Genomic DNA, 19,917 nt, shown 5'->3' with positions numbered 1-19,917 from the left:
CAGACTCGGTATAACCGTTTTCTACGGTCTTTAAAATTTAGGGAGTCCAAGTTTTATTTTTTTGATGGAAATAGGGAGTCCTTAAGTTGCAAGTAACGGACAAGAGTCAAGAGAGCAGTTTCAAGCAACCGAAGAATCACTATAATTTTATTAGCCATGAATTTTGAAATATTAACAATTTATGCCATCGCACCAAAATCAGCGGCAAAATGCTCACATCACAGTTCGCGGTTGCATTACACCTATAAATAGTGAGAATGAGAAGATCAGTAATGGTGGAATTAAAAATAGACGAGAAATCAAAATTTGTAAAGAGAGAGAAAAATTAAACAAAGAAACTATGAAAAACGGAACAGGTGAGGTGACCGTGAAACCGTGAAAATCGTGTCTTTTTTAACTCAGGAAAAAAGGACAGCGAACGAGAGCGAGGGCGCGACTCGTGGAAGCCTAGTTTTCTGTGATGCGCAGTGTGGCAGGAGATAGAGAGGAAATCGTGTTGCAAGCACTGAAAATGGTGGATCAAAGATCTTAAAAGCCCTAGTTTCTTCAGAAACTCTATAGTTTTTCGTTCCTTCTATTTCAAGAATCCAATCCGTTTAATTTCCTGGTACGGTCGGACGTTTTCTTAATGTTAATGCATCTCTTCTTCATCTTGAGATTGCATGGAGTTCTAAACCTACATTGTTTGAATTAACGACATTTTTCCGTTTCAGAAGTTTAAATCTGTTCAGTTTCTGGTTTTTTTCTCTGTTTCTCCTGTAATTTGATGGTTAAATTCCGGAAATTGAAGCTCTAATTTAATGAGTGTTTGTTCTGCGTAGAAGTTTCCTCTTAGCCTATCTCCGAACTTTGTTACGTACTGTTGTCGTAGTTGTCATTTTTCTACAGTTTCTTTAATATGGAGATGGAGTGAAATTATCAACTGTGGTTTGTGTTATTGCGATTTCCACCGGTGGAAAGAGATGGCCGAAGTGCCTAAATTGCTGTATATAGTCGTTGTGGACGACGGAGGTAAGAAAGATGGGAATGACTCCTTCCGATACATTCGATCGATGCTGCAGAGCACCCTGCAGCTCATGGGATGCAAACCGCGGCATGCGTTCAAGGTACCAAACAGAAAATTGGATTGCCAATTGTTTTATTTTTTTTTCAGCTCTATGTTATTGTACTCTCTTGAATGGATTAGTTTCCCTTAATTTGAATGAGATATTCGATTAAATGTTTATCAGACCTTGATTAGGATTTAGAAGCTCCAATCCTCGATCCAGAGGTATCTGTTTCTGTAAACAGTTTGAATTGTGTGGGTGGTTGTCCGTGGGATATTGAATCAAGAATTTCCTTCTTTGTTTTAGGCATTTTAGCTGTTGGAGAAGGCTTAGAATGTGAAGTCATGACCCTGTTGCATTACCCTGTGCGTGGGATGTAAAATCAAAGAGACATTATTTACAATGACTCCCACCTCTTAATTCAAAACATTGTTATTGAGCATATCTTGAGGGTTGTAAGATGCTAATAACGATATGCGGTCAACAATTTGCAGTGCTTCTACTTGATTTTCTGTAAAACTATTTTGCATGCCCATCTTGTATGGTACTTCTTTTCTGCGTAAACAGAGTATTGTACGTATGAAACAGAAAGTGCAAAGCTTTTACTGAAATATCTCTATGTGCTTCCCAGATTAGCCGGAGGGTTTTTGAAGTGATGAGAAGTGAATTCTCAGCCAATGCCTTGCCGCATATGCCGATGAAAAATTTAGGATTGAATGATTTGGAAGAACACTCTCAAAAAGAAAACAGTTGTTCCATTTGTGGTTGTTTGGGTAAAGGAGAGGTTTGCAACCATTTGGTTTCCAAGGAAGATGAGAGAACAAATAGTAAACCATTTGACTTGTACAAAAGACGCACTACTGTTGTTGTTAAAAGAGAGACATTCCTGGATGTTGTTTGTGATGTTCTTGCCGAATACAAGTATGTTGGTCCCAATCAGAGGGCGGACTTGGTTTTGGCATGCAGGTATAAGGCTTCACCTCCTTATAGAAATTTTGATGTAGCATATTCAAGCCTACAATAGAACAACCACATGATTCTTTGTATTACTATTTAAGCTCTCTTGATGTTTTCTTCCACTTTTTCGCTAAGAGGTTGTATTTTTAATATTATCTCTTACAAAATGAGAGGAAATAGGACTGTAAAGTTTGTCTGAAATTTAGAACTCTGTGTGGTTGTCATCAATTGTGGTTGATTCCTAGTCAGAAATGCTTCTTGTTTCACCTTGTTTGAGCCTAGCATGGCTAAGAAACTAATTCTGCGTGAAACCCTAGTGTTGTATGCAAAGATGAATGCCCTTCAGATTATCATGCATTCCTTTCTGTCTTTCTCAAACATTCATAATGTTAACCAATTTCTTTATGATCTTATACAAATTTCCAGTAGCTGTAACTGCATAATCTGAGAATGCCTCTTTTATCAAGAGGTCCATTTTTTGGGGTGTTATTTTCTTTGGGAATCGTAATAAGCTAATGTTAATGCCCTTTAAATGATCATGCATTTCCTTCTTTCTCCTTTTCATAAAGACTCTTTAGTGAATAAGGTTCTAAATATCTACTAAGTATGTAAATTTTCAATCTCAATCACAGACTAATTGATTTCAGAATTATCAACAAATCCTTTTTGGTGGATCATTTTATATTTAGCATGAAAAAGAATGAGAACAAACATTAGATTGGTCGGTCAAATTTGGAACTATGGACTTTCAAAGTAATCTTCTCCATCAATAGCAAACTGAAATTTGCAATACCATAATTTCATGTATCTTGACATGTGAAAAAAACCATGTTGTTCTATTGCGTGTACCCAATACATGAAGCTCCCGCCACTTCGGGGTCTAGGGAGGGAATATATGCAGCCTTACCACCGCTTCGCGGAGAGGCTGTTTCCCGACTCGAACCTGCGACCACTAAGCCACAATGGGGCAACCTTACCGTTGCGCCAAGGCCCACCCTCATGTTGTTCTATTGCATACATGGCTAATTAAGGCAACTAGTCACTTCATATGAGGGTTCGTGGAGGGACGCTTTTAAGGCAGCTTGATTTGCCTTAATGGTCTCTTGTTTCTTTTGTATCATCTTTGCAAATAGCACATTTCTTGTCACCTTTAGCTACCATAATACATTATGTCTCTCTTTATTGTATGACATAAATTATCTTACTGGATTTTCTATATATAGTTTCCAGTGAAAGTGAGATACAAATTTTCTTTTCTGTCATACGGCAAAAAAATCATGTTGTTCTATTGTATACGTGGCTAATTAAGCAACTTCTCATGCCATATGAGGGTTCATGGAGGGACTTTTTAAGGCAGTTTGATTTGCCTTCATGGTCTCTTGTTTCTTTTGTATCATCTTTTGTACTCATAAGCCCCCTTCTCCAAATAATTTCGAAAGAAACACCATTAATTTTTATGTTAGCCAAATGCAATGCACATGCACAAGGATCAATACCCTCTCAAAGGGAAAAAGAATCCTTTTAATTTAAACCGATCCATGGATAATTCTTTTTGTTTTTTAAATTTGTTGTTCATATATGCTGAACTCTTATGAGGTGAACTAATGAGTATAGGTCTTTCAACTTCAAAATGTATAGTTCTCCCCTAATTTGGTATCAAAGTGCTAGATATTTCACAGCAGGTTTTCTCCATTGATGCAGGACTTGATGGGCTCCTTACATGTTTTTTTTTTTCAATGGTAAACATTATGACGCGGGACTTCAGGACTTAGTGTTTGTGGATTGTTTACTACTGAGACTTTGATAAACAAGTGACTTTAGCTTCTAGTAGTATAAGTGATGGAGAGCCAGTTAGGAGAGAAGGGAAAGGGAAGACGGTGGGGTTGGTTCTGGAAAACGTGGGGAGGTGGGTTTGTTGAGAAAAGCAAGAAGAATGGTTTGACGGCAGGGGTGGTTCGATTGGTTTGCAGAAAGGGGGAAAGAAGGCGGTGAGAGTAGGGATTTTTTTTTTTTTGGGTCCGCTGTTACAGAGGGGAAGAAGATGCTGTAATGAGGGAAGATGAAGGGGCAGGGTGTTGTTGCACACTGGGAATGGGAGAAGGTTGCAGCACTGGGGATAGGAAAAATGGTTTAAGATGGGATTCGAAAGGATGGGAAGAACACTGGAGTAAGGAAATTTTGGAAGAAGAAGGAAAGAGATGGATGCGTTTGGCTCTGATACCATTGGTGGAGGACCATCAGGAGAAGGGAGAATCCTGAGATAGGATTTCAGAGTTGCAGGGAAAAGAAAGGGAAAGAAGGAAACAGCATAAGAAGAAGGGGAGGGGAGGAACACACACAACCAGACACGCAGGCTCTTCACAAACACAAACTCAATTTATCTTTTCACTTTGTCTTTCTCGGTTACAAACTGGTATTTTAAAGACGAAAAATAAGAGACTCCAAAGACTCCTAACGTAACTCTAAAATTGGAATAGAACTTGACTCTATCTTGGACTTTAGAAATAAAATCCTAACTCTTAACTCTACCGCGACTCCATCAATAGAAATAAAAATAAATCAAACTCCTAGTGGACCCAATTACAAGATAGACCATAAAGTGAAATATCCTACTGAACCAAAACTCAAACAGGACCCAGTTCATCTCCGTTTGGATCGATCCAAGGTAGTGAACTGCATCAATAAGTGTATGACAGGAAAGGGTTCCCACTTTGTAAAGCCATCAGCTTCTCCCAATTTGAGTTGGATCAGTAAGCAACTGATGGTTGTACTTTCCAAAACGGACATATCTGAGGATATGTTGTTTGTATTTGCAAAACCCAAGAACTGATATGGTTTTCCTTTAATTATATGCAAACGGGTAGTTCTGAATTTCTCCCCTTATGAGGGCTGTCTTTCTGGTGAATTTGTGCTGAAATTAGTATAATGGTGTGATTGCATTAAATGTACCAAATCTCTGATCAATGGTACATTTGTAAGTGAGTTATGGTCTCGGATTTTTAGAGTGTAAAGGATGGGAAAGGAAAGGAGGGTGGTGGCACCATCAATTCTTTCCATTCGCTCCTTATTTCTACTTCATGTATGTATAAGAGAAGTTCAGCCTGCCTGCTGGTCCTGAAATAAATTAACTGAAATCTGTTTACAAGTTGTGCACAGTTATGGCAGTATGAAGAAGATACTTAATGAGCTAGATACTAATTATAAGTTTTGAGATGCCTGAAAAATGCTCTCTTTTCCTTCTGTCTCTGAATTATTTAGATACTTGCTTCTAGATGTAATTAATCTTGCCAATAGTCACATAAATAGTGGTGCAAGTTCTCTACTTCTCTATTGAACTTTATTCTATTCCATATTTAGTCCCTGGTTTTTTTTTAAAAACTCTTTTTCTTCTCTACAAGAAAAGTAGTTATTGGTGACATGCATACAGAAAAGTGGTTGTTGGTTACATACTTCCCTTTTCAGGGCTAAAGATTGCCAGGTTAGAACTTTACTTGAAAACAGAATGCTGGAACTATTGGATCAACTTTACTTGAGTTAAACAGGGTTTGTCAGCTTATGTAGTGTCCGATTCTCGAATATCCTTTCAAATTTATCATGTAACATTCTTGGTTATATTATTTATGACCGGTTAGCTTCCCATACCTTAATTTGAAAAAGAAAAATTGTTGGACCTTTTTTTCGCTAAGAATCAGCAAAGGTATCAGGCTATAAGATACAGCACTATAAGAGCTAGAAAAACCATTGAGTCTCTGCTCCACCTTCGGCATGGCCATCAACAGAGTAGAGACTCGATCAAAGAAGAATACAAATAGACTATGAAAATCTATATCTGGGCAAAAATTGTTGGACCTGAATAACACCTAAAATACTTGCACTTTATCATTCAAACCTTTCTTGAAATTTCACCAAATTATGAGTTCTTTGTAAATATGAGATGGGATCACAGATTAAGGATGAGTTTAGTATGGAATCAAAATCACAATCTTGATTGGGATTCCAGTCTCGGCTCAACTGGGTCTGTTTGATTTCCAATCCAGGATTGGAATCCTATGGTTGAGATTGCAAAATAAACCAGGATTCTGATTGCACTCATTGCGCAATCCCAAATTCAGGATAAATGAAGGCAGATTTGTCCCAGTCAAAAAGTGATAAGTTTAACTCAAATCATTGGATTGGATATCGGGAATCAACTTTTTGGTGATTATGGTTTCTTGAACCTGTTTTAGCTGTATTGTCAGAAGTCTGCGGTTGTTATGAAAACTTGTAAGCTTTCTAGATATTGTATTGATTTATTTTCTGGCATGATTTCTATGTCCTTTATTCTTTTCTCTAATTCTCTCTGAATTCTTTTTTTCCGTCTTGTACCTTGTAGAATTCGAGAAAGAAAGGAATCTGTGACTGTGCTGTTATGTGGGACAAGTGGGTGTGGCAAGTCTACTTTGTCTTCGTTGCTGGTATTTTCACCTTCCCTCAAAATGAATTTCTTCCCACAGATTGATTACAGGACATCTATCACAGTGTTTCTTCTTAACTGGCATATCTTTTTGGTTCCAGTTAGCAGATATATTTGAATGTGAATGTCATAAAGGATAGGCTTGAAAGGTTCTGCAAGAAATTGTACTTTTTGGTACTCAATGCAGATTGTATTATGTTAATGTTTATTACTCATCTCTAGGCATTCAGCAATTTCCCATTAATTTGTAATTATTTTAGTTACTCAAGGCATCCAAAGTAAGAATATAAAACAAAAATGTTTTTTCAACTTTGTGTTAGAGAAAGGACCGTCATGGTGTCCCCCATCTTTAGTGGAATATCTCCCTAACTATATGGGATATATGGCCCTCCTCGGAGGTTCAGGAAATACCGCTTTCTTAGTAAGGTGCGAGGGATTGACTTTACCTCGCGCCTAGAAAGGAGTAATCGAAAAAACTCTTTCCTACTACTACTACTACTCGTAGTAGTAGTAGAGCTCACAAAACTGAAATCGTGCCCAATGAATGACCAAAGCAACTCTTCCATGCCTTTCTTAGTCGGACCTAACCCAACCGGCAATTTCCAACAAGTCTTTCTGAATGTTTAGAGCATGAAGTGGAACTACAAGAAAGCTTTCTTTATCTTTATGGATAACCAATCCATTTTCAATTATAGTAGGAAAATTAACCCCAAGAAATGGGTACATAAAATGGAAAGATCGGAACCTGGGAATAGATTTGATACCAATATGGGCGGACTACTCTACAAAAGAAGGGACGACTACTGGGCGATTGACCGCTCTAAAGGGCGAGAAGGCTCCCAGTTACAATCTTCTGTGATTATGCAAGACGGGGAACCAGAAAAAGGAATGTTCAGCTCGGGAGCTAGGGATCTCCTTTGCACCAACTAATGGGTGGCCCAAATTTATGTTTTTAGTAAAAACTACTTTAGGAAGTGGGAAAAATCAAAATTATACTACTTCATCCACTGGTAGAAGTTTACTATGGATGTTCTGTCAGTGGTTTCTGAAACTAACACCGTTTCCTCCTCAATCATCCATTCCTTTGATATAAGACATGATATATGCATTTACACTGAACATATTTGATTTGTATCACTATTTAGTGCTTATCCCTGTACATTGTCATGTTCTGTCACAGGGTGGCAGATTGGGCTTCACAACTATGGTCTCTACTGACTCAATTCGACACATGATGCGGAGCTTTGTTGATGAAAAGCAAAACCCTCTACTCTGGGCATCAACCTATCATGCTGGTGAGTTCCTGGATCGAGTGGCAGTTGCGGAAGCAAAAGCTAAAAGGAGAGCAAAGAAATTGGCACACATTTCCCACACTCTACCCAAGGATGAGGCCTCTGATGAAGCTGTAAACAAAAAATCAGATTCCAGGCCAGCAGATGCTGGTTCCAGTACCTCTGAACTCATTGGTCCAAAACAAATGGCCATTGAGGGATTCAAAGCGCAGAGTGAGATGGTTATTGACAGCCTTGATCGGCTGATTACCGGATGGGAGGAGCGGAAAGAATCAGTAGTTGTTGAGGGTGTCCACTTAAGCCTCAACTTTGTGGTGAGTACATTTTCACTAAGAATACATATCAACTCTCTCTCTCTCTCTCTCTCTCTCTCTCACACACACACACACACACACACACACAAGTTGGTGACAAACTAGGGAAAGTTGATCATGAAAACATTACCTCAAATCATCAAAAACGTTTAGAAGACCCAAATCCCCTTGTTAGTTGACCTCCCAATCAAATAGTGACACTAGAACAACTTTTGCTTATAAAGCATCAAGTTAAATAGTCAACCCGTATCCAGAAAATGAAGTTGGTCAATAGCTAGAGGCTGGCCAGGTAGCGGACCTTGCAATCCTAGCATTTCTTTTCAATCATTATTTTCATCTTTGTTATTTCAAATTGATGGGAACAGCTATGAATTGATGGGATTGGTTATGGAAAAAGGAAGGTTACCCAGGTTTATGATGTGTAACTAACTGAAAATCTGGCTGAATTTCATTTGGGTTTTCTTTTATTTATTTATATTTTTGGTACAAAGTTGAAGGTGGAGGAATATATAGTCTGAGTTTATAGAGATAAGTAATTTAAGGGATCTCACTATGGAAATTCTTGGAGAATAGATTTAAAATCAGTCCAAATACGACATAAAGTGAGAAGACAATACCAAAAATAAACGCCCCCCCCCCCAAAAAAGTCTTTTTGCTAAGCAGAGCTGCAAAATTTGAATCTTTGTACTAAATGTTTTTGCCATTAACTTTGTGTCAAGTACTCAAGCATCCTTTATTCTGCTTTGCAGATGGGGCTAATGAAGAAACATCCTTCAATCATACCATTCATGATTTACATCACAAATGAGGAGAAACACTTGGAACGATTTGCAGTTCGTGCAAAGTACATGACGCTAGACCCCGCAAAAAACAAATACGTTAAATATATTCGCAACATAAGAACAATTCAAGACTATCTGTGTAATCGCGCTGATAAGCATCTAGTACCCAAAATAAATAACACAAATGTGGACAGGAGTGTGGAAGCCATTCATGCCACTGTGTTCAGCTGCCTTCGACGACGTGAAGCAGGGGAGCAGCTGTACGACCCCACCACTAACATGGTTGTGGTGATAGATGAGGACTACCGGAAGCAAAATGCTGCCAACACACTGAGTTCCAAGGGGATGTTCCAACTGATACAGAGAAAGGGATCTTCTAGACATCTAATGGCTCTTCTCAATACAGATGGTTCTGTGGCCAAGGCTTGGCCTGTTGACTCTATTGGTGACAATAGAAAGCCCATCTCAAACCAAAGGAGCGAGAAAGGTATAGGGGGTCCAATGTATGGACCCTTGCAGATTGGCAAGGCAGAGCCAGTTAACCTTCAGTTTGGGAACTTTGGGATCAGTGCATGGCCCAGTGATACAGGTGGGACAAGTCATGTTGGAAGTGTTGATGAGTCAAGAGCTGATGGAACTGATACTGGGAGCAAATATTACTCTTCCTGCTGTAGCTCACCAAGGATGTCTGATGGACCTGCGAAGGAGGTATTCCTGACCACTGTTTTTCCTGACTCCATGGTTTATGCTGGATTATATTTGAATTATGCACACATATCGATATCCAACAAATCTGTTTTGATAAGATAAGTCCGTTCATAACTTCATATGCATGATGTTGGTTGAACAATTCCATTGAGCAATAATAAACCGCTCATGGAACAAAGTGACACTGTTCAGTGCTATCAGCTACCAAATTCCATTTCTCCCAATGTCCTTTTGTTTCTTTTTCCTTGCTATTTGGTAATACAGATGGGACAAATCAATCTAATATATCCTCACTCCTAATAATCTGTTTTTTATGATTCCCCTACCTTGTGCTTCCAGCTTAAAGAGGAACAGTCGGTTTCTGGCACTGATGAAGAAGCTGATGAACCATATGAGGGGGGCAGTGATGAGGATCTTAGTGATTTCAGTGAAAGGCAGATACATGAAGAGGTATGAAAGAGCTTTAAACAAAGGTTTAGAAAATTTGTTTGCAGTGCATTGAAAACACATGTTTCTCTAATTCCTTATTGGGATGCTTTAGGACTTTTAATATACCCAATTACATGAAATCATTTCCCTGTGATTCTTCATATCTATTCTAATTAGTGTTTGTTGTTACAGATTGAGGGTTCAGTCGATGAGGAGTCAACGAAGTCCGATGAAGAATATGATGATTTAGCAATGCTGGATGGGCAAGAGACTGGTTATTGGTGTGATGATGATGAAGAATCCAAGGCAAAGATAGTACCAATATCTAGTGATCCTGATACTAACAGTATTGAAAACCTGAAAGAGGACAAGTACAAAGAGAATTTGGATCTCTTTCTGAGAACAAGTAAGGAGCCTTTGTCTGAGCCATTGTGCTCATACTCTGCACTCATGGAGAAGAATCAGAAGAAAATGCCGGCTGGGGGCAATACCAGGAGGATGAGGAAACGTTCTCTCAGCATTCCTGCATTGGGGAAGCATGGTTCATTGGGTAAAGGGCCCATTCTTTCTGGAGCACCTCAGAGGTAGCAAATTTTTAAATCTCTTAAGAGACATTTGTGAAGGCTCCTGTTGGAGCATTTGGCAACCCCATTAGATTTTTAGTTTTAATTTTTCCTTCTTTTACTAGTGTATAAATATTTTAGCATTATTAAGCAACCCCATTAGATTTTTAGTTTCATTTTTTCCGTCTTTCGCTTTTGTATAAATATTTTTCGTCATTGGTGGAATTTTATTTTTTTTACGGGTTTATAATTTATTTCGTTTCTCCATTTGGTTTTCATCTTCAATTTTGGACTTCATGTCACAGAAAATCTCACCTGAGGATGTGTTATGGAATGCGTATATATGATTTGACTTTTCTTGCTTACCATGATCTGCTTTATAACCGTGAGATCAATCAGTTAAAGCAGACAATATCATGTCATATGTGGCATTTCATTGGTATCCCCTACGATTTTCTTACTATTTTTTTTTTTTTAATCAATTGATTTATATACAGAAAAATATTCTGAAATAAAATATAATTAGCAAATTATTAAAATAATCCTATGTGCTCAAGCTAGCCCTAAAATGAAAAACAAATCTCATAAAACTATTTTAGTGAAAAAAACTAACATATTCTATCACGATCTAACTCTAAATCCATGAAACAATTACTAGCCCATTTAGAGTAGCAGCAATATACAATTAATAATCAAATTTTATATCTAATGGAATTCAAATCCAAACAAAATGAAAATTTTAGGGAAGGAAGAGGACATTGATTAACAAAATAATTGAAGGAGAGAGCTGTAAGATTAAGATGTGTAAGAAGTCTATTTTTCCTATAGAATTCGGGTTTCAGGACTAATGGTTTTCTCTTACTTACCATGGATGCCTTTAAGACATGTTAGAAATCTCAATTTATGCTGGATTACGAGGTAAGGATGAAATCAAGGAGTTGAAAATGTCAAGTAAGCAATCCCAGAGGTCCTCTGCAACCAAAATATGCTTGGAAAATGCACATGCAAAGAATAAATGCTATGGAGTTTCAATATGAGGTTTACAAATAGAACATGATGAATCTATAGTGACAAAATGAGATAATTTATATTTAGTCAGAAGCCCATTGTGCGAAACTTTCCAAAATAAAATAAAGGGAAGCAGTTTTCTGTACGGGAGTGTGGCCTACGCCAGCACTCCCATGTGTCTATCTCTCTCCTCCTTAAAACAAGGGGGCAGAGATGTCTTTTCACATGGGGAGGAGAGAGATAGACTCATGAGAGTGTTGGCGTAGGCCACGCTCCTAGACAGAGAACTTTTTCCCTAAAATAAATTCTTTAAAACTGGGATGCAATTTAACTTTCCAAACAATACTCTAGATTTTCTTTCTATGATGAGTAGATCTAGTAAGATATCTAACAAGAAGGCGGGTATGAACACTACCATTAGGAGAAAAACAGTTGGTGAAGAAGAGGAAAATTCCATTTAAACTCTATTAATAAGTCCTTGACACTTTAGTCATTGTCTGGAAGAGCAATAGTAAAGGGAAGACTGAAATTCCTATCCCCAGGAATACAAGTTTCTCCTAAATGGATAAGGAATACTAAGAGGAAACCTTTTTACAGAGCAACTACTTAAGAAGATGAATCACATGACACAACCCCTCCCAAATCATATAACCATTTTTATTTAAGACTATAGGATCCATAATTGAAAAGGTTGAGAGCACCTAGCTCTAAGCACCTTGTCCCAGTTAATCGATTGAATATGACTCTTTGAACATATTAATCATTGTAACACGATATAGGGGGTTTTCCCTCCTTTCCCTCCTATCATGACTTGGTATTTTTTGTGTCCTAGTATGTCTAGGAGAGTTGGGTTTAGTATTTAAGTTGGTTTATTTAATTTATTTTTTATTCCTCCTACAAGTAAGAGTCTTATTCTATGTATCTTTCTGATTATAAATAAAACCTTGGGGGGAGGGGGACTGGTAGATCAGTCGACTATTGTTTTCTGGTCAGTCCCCCTCCCCTCTTCTCTCCTATCTAATCTCTTCTCTTTTGTTTATTGATTCTAACATTCAGATATTGTTACATGGTATCAGAGCGACGAAGAAGAAGAAGAAGAAAAAGAAAAGAAAAAAAAAATTGTTTCCGCTGTTATGATTTCAATCATACCTGCTGCTACTTTCTTTCGCTTTTGTCAGTGAAATTCGAATCTGGGTTCGATATTAAAGACGGATCTGATTCTAATTCAAATCATATTGCTATCGATTTGTTGGTTCTAATGCTATCGATTTGTTCGCTTGTTGCGATCGACGTACTAGTTCGAAAGTTTTTCTTCCACCATCCTTCAATTAAATCAAATATCTATTGTTGTTGTCCCCTTTCGAAGTATAATCGATCTCTGCTCTCTCACCGTTGGATTCTCCAAGTTTGTCCGACCCTACTTGGGTGAGGTTTCTCACCTTGAATCAAGCCAGGTTTTATATAGGCTTTAGGTTGTCATGTGGTTGAAGACAACCTTATGCATGGGTTTGTTCAATCTAATTATTTCTACTTTCCATAATTTCCCTTATATCCTTTATTAGTTTTACTTTCAATTTTGCCCCTCTTCAATAAATTCTATTTCCCCACTTGTCCATTTCCCTATATGAGTACCAAATTACCCTTTGAGAGTTCTGCTTTATTACCAGATTGTCACCCTACCTTGTACCTTTGATATATAATGTAGAGGAGATATCAGATGAGTATTTGAGTCGGTTGAACCAACAAAAGTCCACCCTAAGTGGTCGGAGGTACTAAGCGAGATGGGTCGAATCATATATCAAATTGAAGATCTCGAGAAGCTCTTCAGGACTTAGCGCCTATGGCATTGTTGTATGCATTCTGGCCATTTTGGTGCGTTTTGAAGGCAAAAATACCCGTTGAAGCTTCGAAATTTGAATTTCAAATTGAATTTTGATGCAATATTTGAATTTTGAATTTTAACGCACTTTTTGAATTTTGAATTGTATTTGTCCATTATATAAGGTATCTTTAGGGTTTGTACGAATCATCTGTAAATTTATTGAAAATTGACGTTTTTGTCCTTATCTTTTGCCTTGTGGATTCGAGGTAGGTTGTGCTAGAACGAAATCAAGCCCACCTATCTTCTACTGCTTCAATATATTTATCGAATAATCATTATTTACCAAATTGAACCTTATTCTAGTATCACCTACCAAGTACCCCTTTGGAAATTTTAGTTAATCACAGTCCTACCATTAACCCTTGCTATTTCCTATTGTGTACTTGGGTGGGTCCACATAGAACCCAATTGGGTATTTTGATCCGATTTTTGCATTACTTGGGGATTACATGAATTAATTATAAAATTGTCATTGGGCTTTCATTTATTTACCATATTATTATTTGGTGGGCCCGATCATATCAATTTGTAGTTCCAATTTTTCAATATTGGCACTTGTGTGATAATTATTTGCTACCATGAGGGGAGATTGAGAATTATTTATTGGGATTTTACTTCTATGTAGATTATTTTTCTACCACGAAGGGATGAGTTGGAGATTATTGGGTGGGATTTTTTGTAGCGTTACCCATGATTTTTTTTTTTTTTTTTTTTGTGATGCTCGTCCTTTAAGATGCTAATTATTAGTGGTCATTTATTTGTCCACATGCAATACCTAGAATTTTGAGTTACAAAAGTTTAGTCATATTGAGAGCAAACTTTAAAAATTTTGATATCTTGGTAGAGAGATTCCCCAAATTTAATTCAATTGAATCGATGGATGCACATGCTTGATAGGTAGTAGTGGCAAATTGCAATTTCAAAGATAAGGTCAGAGTATGGTCTTAATATGGTGAGGAACATTATATTATATTATTATGTTGAGCTTGATTTCCAATGGTCCATGAAATGCAATAGAAGCGCTCTGACGTTTAAATAGGCACATGGGTTTAATATGGTTTATTTGGGGTAATAAAGTAGAAATTTGAGATGGCTTCATAGTGAACCATGGGTGGTTCTCAAGGTTCAATAGGAAGCTGATATAAGGCCATAGTTTGGGTTGAGTCAAGATTGTTCACTTAACCATTTGAGAGAAAAGAAAGAAAGAGAAAAATAAGAGGAAATGGGAGAAGAAATTAAGAAGGGGAGACTCCACCGTACATGGTGGAAGCCATGGTAGACTAAGGTTTTAGCTTGGATTTAAGAGGGGAGACCATCATCAAGCTTTGGGTGAACAAGCCAAGCTACTGACCATCAACTATTCAAGCTTGGAGAAGGCCTAAGAGGTATAATGTCCTAGAACTTGTTTGGTTTCCAATGTGGGCTTTAGATAGTGAATTTACTTGTTGAGTAGGGTAATTTGGTGGCTAATGCATTGATGTGTGGCCTTGCCTTCAAAGAAATAAAAGAGGTTGTAGGAATCAAATCTAGGGTTTGGCTTTAGAGTCAATCAAGGTGGAAATCATTGGATTGAAGTGTAGATGTGAGTCTCTTGGACTCGATCCACGTCCTAAACCATGCAAGTGAATACATGAGGTGTGGGAAAGATAAGTGTGGGGGTTTGGAGTGGAAACCCCAAGAAAAACCCTCATTTCCCCTTAAGCTTGGACTGGTCCTAAGCTGCTTCTGAGTAGCATCCAGCGACCCAAATGAAACACCCGACAACCCGGCAAAATTGGTCGGTGAAGCCGGTTAAAGGAAATCTTGCATGTCTGTCTTTAATTCAAACAATAGAATCTTCCTGGTTGGGTGCCAGCGAGCCCAGCAGTGAGCTTGGTAGGGATCCGGCGAACAGACAGAGACTCCAAGGAGCTCGGATCACCCTTGTTTGAGGATTTTGCTCATTTTGACTGGTTTGGTCCAATTGGCCTTAAACCCACTGGCTTATGTGGGTGTCTTGAAACGTTTTTGATGACTTTATAATCACTAGTGATGAGTGGAGTGAGAAACCCAAGATGTACAAGTGAGGGCAATCTATCAGGGATTGCACATCATTGTGAGTGGGAATTTCTTTAAAGCCTCTTTCCTTTGTGTGATGGGTGCTCAATCGAATTATTCTGTGAATTTAGTTGAGATTATAATTTGGTGAACTAGATGTATATGTATATTGCATGGTTCGAGATCTCGGCGAGAATCTCAGTTTTTTGAGAAATCGAGTCGCCTTACCATATAATTTTAAAAATTACACCATCTCGGTCGAGTTCTCAGGTAACTCGAGATCTCGGGTCGACCCAAAACTCGATCCATCTACCTCTTTAAAACTTACCTAACTCGACAGAACTCGACATATCTCGGTCGAGTTCTGTCCAAAGGCCATTTTCTTCCGCATTTGAAGCTCTTTTTTCATTTTACATATGGATTTCAAGTTCTGACCTTCGGGAGAGTTGAATCAGCTGCACATTTGAAGGATTCAACTACACATCTTCAAGTGGCATACTATATGCAAAACTACAGCAACACTATGACATGAGAATTCTATATGGATCATGTTGGGACTGAATACATTAACATATCACATTTTATGTAATATTTGTTTAAAGATTGATGTATTATACACTTTAACATTTCTAATGCTTATTCAAGTTATTTTAAGAACATTAATTGAATGTTTTGATTGCTTTCTATTACTACATTATGTGTAGAGTAGGGTAATTTAGTACGTCGTCGTCTACCAACATATGGTCCGAAGTTAAACTCATATTTGGACTTTGTTTTTGCAAAATCTGATAGTGTCATTGTGTTTAAATGGCCTAAAATAGGTTAAATACCAAATTTCAGACCCAAACTAGATTTAAAACCCACCGAGTTGAGACTTCAAGTCAGAAAAAAAATGCACCAACTCAACTAGATCTCGGTGAGATCTCGACTCGACTCGATTTTTTCAAGGGCCGAGTTGGTACCGAGTTCTGAGTTTTAGTACCTTGATATATTGTGATTTGATATGAAAGTACTTAGGATTTCGGTGTGTGTGACCTAATTAACTTGTATGCCTACAATGTATGATGAATGTAAAGTTATACACGTGTGGATTCTATTCTTGTAAGTAATATGACTTAATAATATGTAGTAAGTTATGGCCTTGCATGTGAGGTGTAATGTTTGGTATGCGTATGTGAATACTAATTTATAAATAAGTGTGACATTGGAAAAATTGTGATAATGTGTTATTACTGTGAATGACTATAGAACTGTAATGTGTGATTCTGCTGATGTGGAAAATGCTTGGGTCATGAGTCCATGAATCATGTTGTGTATGCACTGATGTGGAAAATAGGGTGTGTCATACCTCACTTAGCGGGGGAAAGAGGAGTGAGTGCACATATTAGATATGAGAATTCTTCACTTAACAGGGGGAATGAGTGAGAGGTTATGGTTTTCCTCACTTAGCGGGGGGAAAGAGGAGTGAGTGCACATATTAGATATGAGAATTCTTCACTTAACAGGGGGAATGAGTGAGAGGTTATGGTTTTCCTCGCTTAGTAGGGGGATGGAGTGAGGGTGATTATGGTACACCTCACTTAGCAGAGGGAGAAGTGGAGGGTACAATGATGTGGTTGATCTCACTTAGCGAGGGCAAGAGTGAAGATTCAACATGAAGGTCACGTGAATGATGGCACAAGATGTGATGAGGTTGGAAGGGAAGAAAAGAATTGAGTCCATTCCACCTTGAATGTGTGGGTATGGTAATTGTGGAAGTATGTGTGTGAGGCCATCATGAGTCCATTTCACCCAAAGTGTGAGTATAGTAATGATGGGGTATGAATATGATATTACTGTGAATCTATTCCGCCATGAGTGTGGGTATGATATCAGATTGGGTCATGATGTGTATTTGTGATGTGAATGTGTGGGATTATCATAGTGAGTCCATTTCACCCGGGTGTGAGTATGGTAAGAAAGGAAATGGAAAAGTGTCTGTGACATTCTTGAGTCCATTCCACCATGATTGTGGGAATGGTATCGATTTGGGGAGTGATAATAACCCGAGTTTGTGGCAATATTGAGATAATTAAATTTTAGTGAATTGTATTGGTGAGTGTTTTTTAAAGAAATTTTTACTCACTGTGCCGTTGCAGCTCACCCCTTGTGGACATATACTTTTCAGTGCGTTACAGGATAGAGAGATGCAATGTCTGCTGACTGGAGGAACAACAAAGAATACAACCCAAAGACCTTCCACTAGTTAGGTGGGAAAGGACATAGAGGGGAGACATTTTGTAATATGTGGGTGGGTTTATGTACATTCATTTATGTCATCATATGGGGAAATTAAATTGACCTTTATTTTGTAAGGAAATCGATGTATGCGCACTTTGAGAGATGGATATTGGTATCAGTGATGGGATTTAGAGGATTTATTTTTATTGAAAATTATTTTGAATTGGATGGAACCTTACGGTCTCCACCCGTGAGAGTTGCACCATCTCTTATCCCAAGAAATGTGATGTTACAACACGTGAGGAGGAGATTGAAGATTATTATTTTCATATATGCTATTAAAGATTAGAGGCGATGTTCTTTACCTAAGAGCGCACGGGGGCGCAGGGTACGCCCAAACACATGAGGTGGGACGGGGCAGTCATTTCGTCCACCGCCATGTGTCTGGGCGCATCCTACGTCCCCAATGCAGAAAACATTTTCCCTAAAGATTATTATTGTCTTAGATGCTCAAGTCATTAGCGCAAGACTATTTTTATCTGAAGATTACTATTATTTATTTGTTCATATCCTCAACAACAATTTTGTTTGTGAAGATGGTTTTCAACAACAATTCATATTTATTTGGTCTACAACAACCCGATGTTGTTTGGTCCGTAGAAACCTATAATTCCTATCTGCTCCGCAATAACCTATACTGCCTATTATCATTGGAGTTTTTATCTGAGACCTCGATTTGGGGTTCAATGTCTGCCTTTGTTTAAGCAGAATACTAATTACTACCTACCTTATTTGAGAATGACTTTTGATGTAGCCGATGAATGCTACACTTTTATCTTTCTTTGAGAATATGACTACCTACTACTTCCTTTCTTTGTGAAGTAATACTTATTGCTGTTGTTGATATGATATTGTGGATTGCGGTTAGTGTTCACTACCATCTATTTTTCGAGTTGCTAATTGGATTTGTACAACACAATGGTTAGATCTACTGATGTTGCTGATGATTTGTATGTTTGAGTTGATATTGTTACATAAATGATGCTTGCCTCTCTCTCCATGCTTACTGCGTCTACAAGACTACAACTGCTATTCAAGACTGGTGCTACTTTTAATATCTATTCTTATTGGTCCAAGTTGGAGCCTTATTTAAATATATGCGTACTCCAACTTGAGGGAGAGTATTAATTATTGTCATAACAATACAGGGATTTTCCTTCCTATCATGACTTGGTATTTGTATGTCCTGTCTAGGAGTATTGGGTTTAGTCTTTAAGTTTTTCTCTTTATTTTATACTTTATTTTTTATCCATTCTACAAGTAAGAATCTTATTTTATGTATCTCTCTAATTATAAATAAAGCGTTGGGGGAACTACAAGATCAATCGACTATTGTTCTCTCTAGTCAATCCCCCCCCCCTCTCTCTCTCCCATCTCATCTCTTCCTTTTTTGTTTACTAGTCTATCATTCAGATACTGTTACAGAACATATTAAAGAAGGGAAAATGTTCTCTACACTTCCTGTGCCCAGACACATGGGGGTGGGCTGGGGGTGTGTGAAAAATCGGCCCACCCCCTGAATGACTGCAATGGCTGTCTCATCCCGCCCCATATGTTTGGGCACAGCCTGCACCCTATACGCTCCCAAACAGATGACATCGCCCCTTTAATATGACCCAGTCAATTGACAATTAAGTCTAGCCTAAGTCACTTGACTACCTGAATCCCGAGTCAGCTAGTTGTGATGACAACTTTTTTTTTGTCATATGAAGTTATGAATATGGCACTTGAACTTTTTCATATGCACTTGAAGAGTGCAATTGGAAAAAACGGTTCTTCTTACTTCACCAAAAAAAGAAGCAAAAAGGTTCTTTGAACCACCGGGGCAGTTGACAATAGCACCTCTGTGTGCATCTCTCTCCTGCTCTCATGAAATAACTTTACTGCCTTCCTGTGCACGATACTGTTTTATTGCACCGCATTGGTGGTCTCCCCTATGCCACTTGCTCGGAGAACTCAACACCAACCCCTTCCCCCAAAAATAAAATTTTTACTGGAATCGTATATAACAGGAAGCGTATTAACCTGCTACGACAATTAAGCATCTTCAACACCTACATTTTATGACATTAGATACACTGTAACAAGCTCGAAACAATGGGTAATGAAGAAGAGATTATTATTATTATATATAAAAATCTATGAAATAGTAACACACAGATTAGA

At 38.0% G+C, this 19,917-nt stretch overlaps 1 protein-coding gene across 2 annotated transcripts; it reads left to right on the top strand.

Moving 5' to 3' along the window:
* Positions 1-796: 796 nt before the first annotated feature.
* On the top strand, positions 797-10,670 carry LOC122649703 (P-loop NTPase domain-containing protein LPA1 homolog 2-like). Of its 2 annotated transcripts, none has more exons than XM_043842943.1 (7): positions 797-1,106; positions 1,678-2,012; positions 6,376-6,457; positions 7,637-8,062; positions 8,812-9,552; positions 9,892-10,002; positions 10,174-10,670. In XM_043842943.1, exons 1-7 carry the CDS (start codon positions 963-965, stop codon positions 10,567-10,569), a joined length of 2,235 nt encoding a protein of 744 aa, XP_043698878.1. In that variant the 5' UTR covers positions 797-962; the 3' UTR covers positions 10,570-10,670. The 2 variants fall into 2 exon arrangements, with proteins under 2 accessions (XP_043698878.1, XP_043698877.1); XM_043842942.1 differs by having other exon boundaries at positions 10,159-10,670.
* Positions 10,671-19,917: the final 9,247 nt, after the last annotated feature.

The sequence above is a fragment of the Telopea speciosissima genome, chromosome 2 (genome assembly GCF_018873765.1).
Source record: "Telopea speciosissima isolate NSW1024214 ecotype Mountain lineage chromosome 2, Tspe_v1, whole genome shotgun sequence".
Classification (NCBI taxonomy): domain Eukaryota; kingdom Viridiplantae; phylum Streptophyta; class Magnoliopsida; order Proteales; family Proteaceae; genus Telopea; species Telopea speciosissima.
This window is presented reverse-complemented; position numbering and strand designations above follow the sequence as displayed.

Excerpts from the sequence above, each read along its gene's own strand:
- LOC122649703 (XM_043842942.1), top strand. The coding sequence starts at position 963 with ATGGCCGAAGTGCCTAAATTGCTGTATATAGTCGTTGTGGACGACGGA. Across the intron at positions 6,458-7,636 it reads CTACTTTGTCTTCGTTGCTG|GGTGGCAGATTGGGCTTCAC; the intron begins GTATTTTCACCT and ends GTTCTGTCACAG. Across the intron at positions 8,063-8,811 it reads ACTTAAGCCTCAACTTTGTG|ATGGGGCTAATGAAGAAACA; the intron begins GTGAGTACATTT and ends TCTGCTTTGCAG.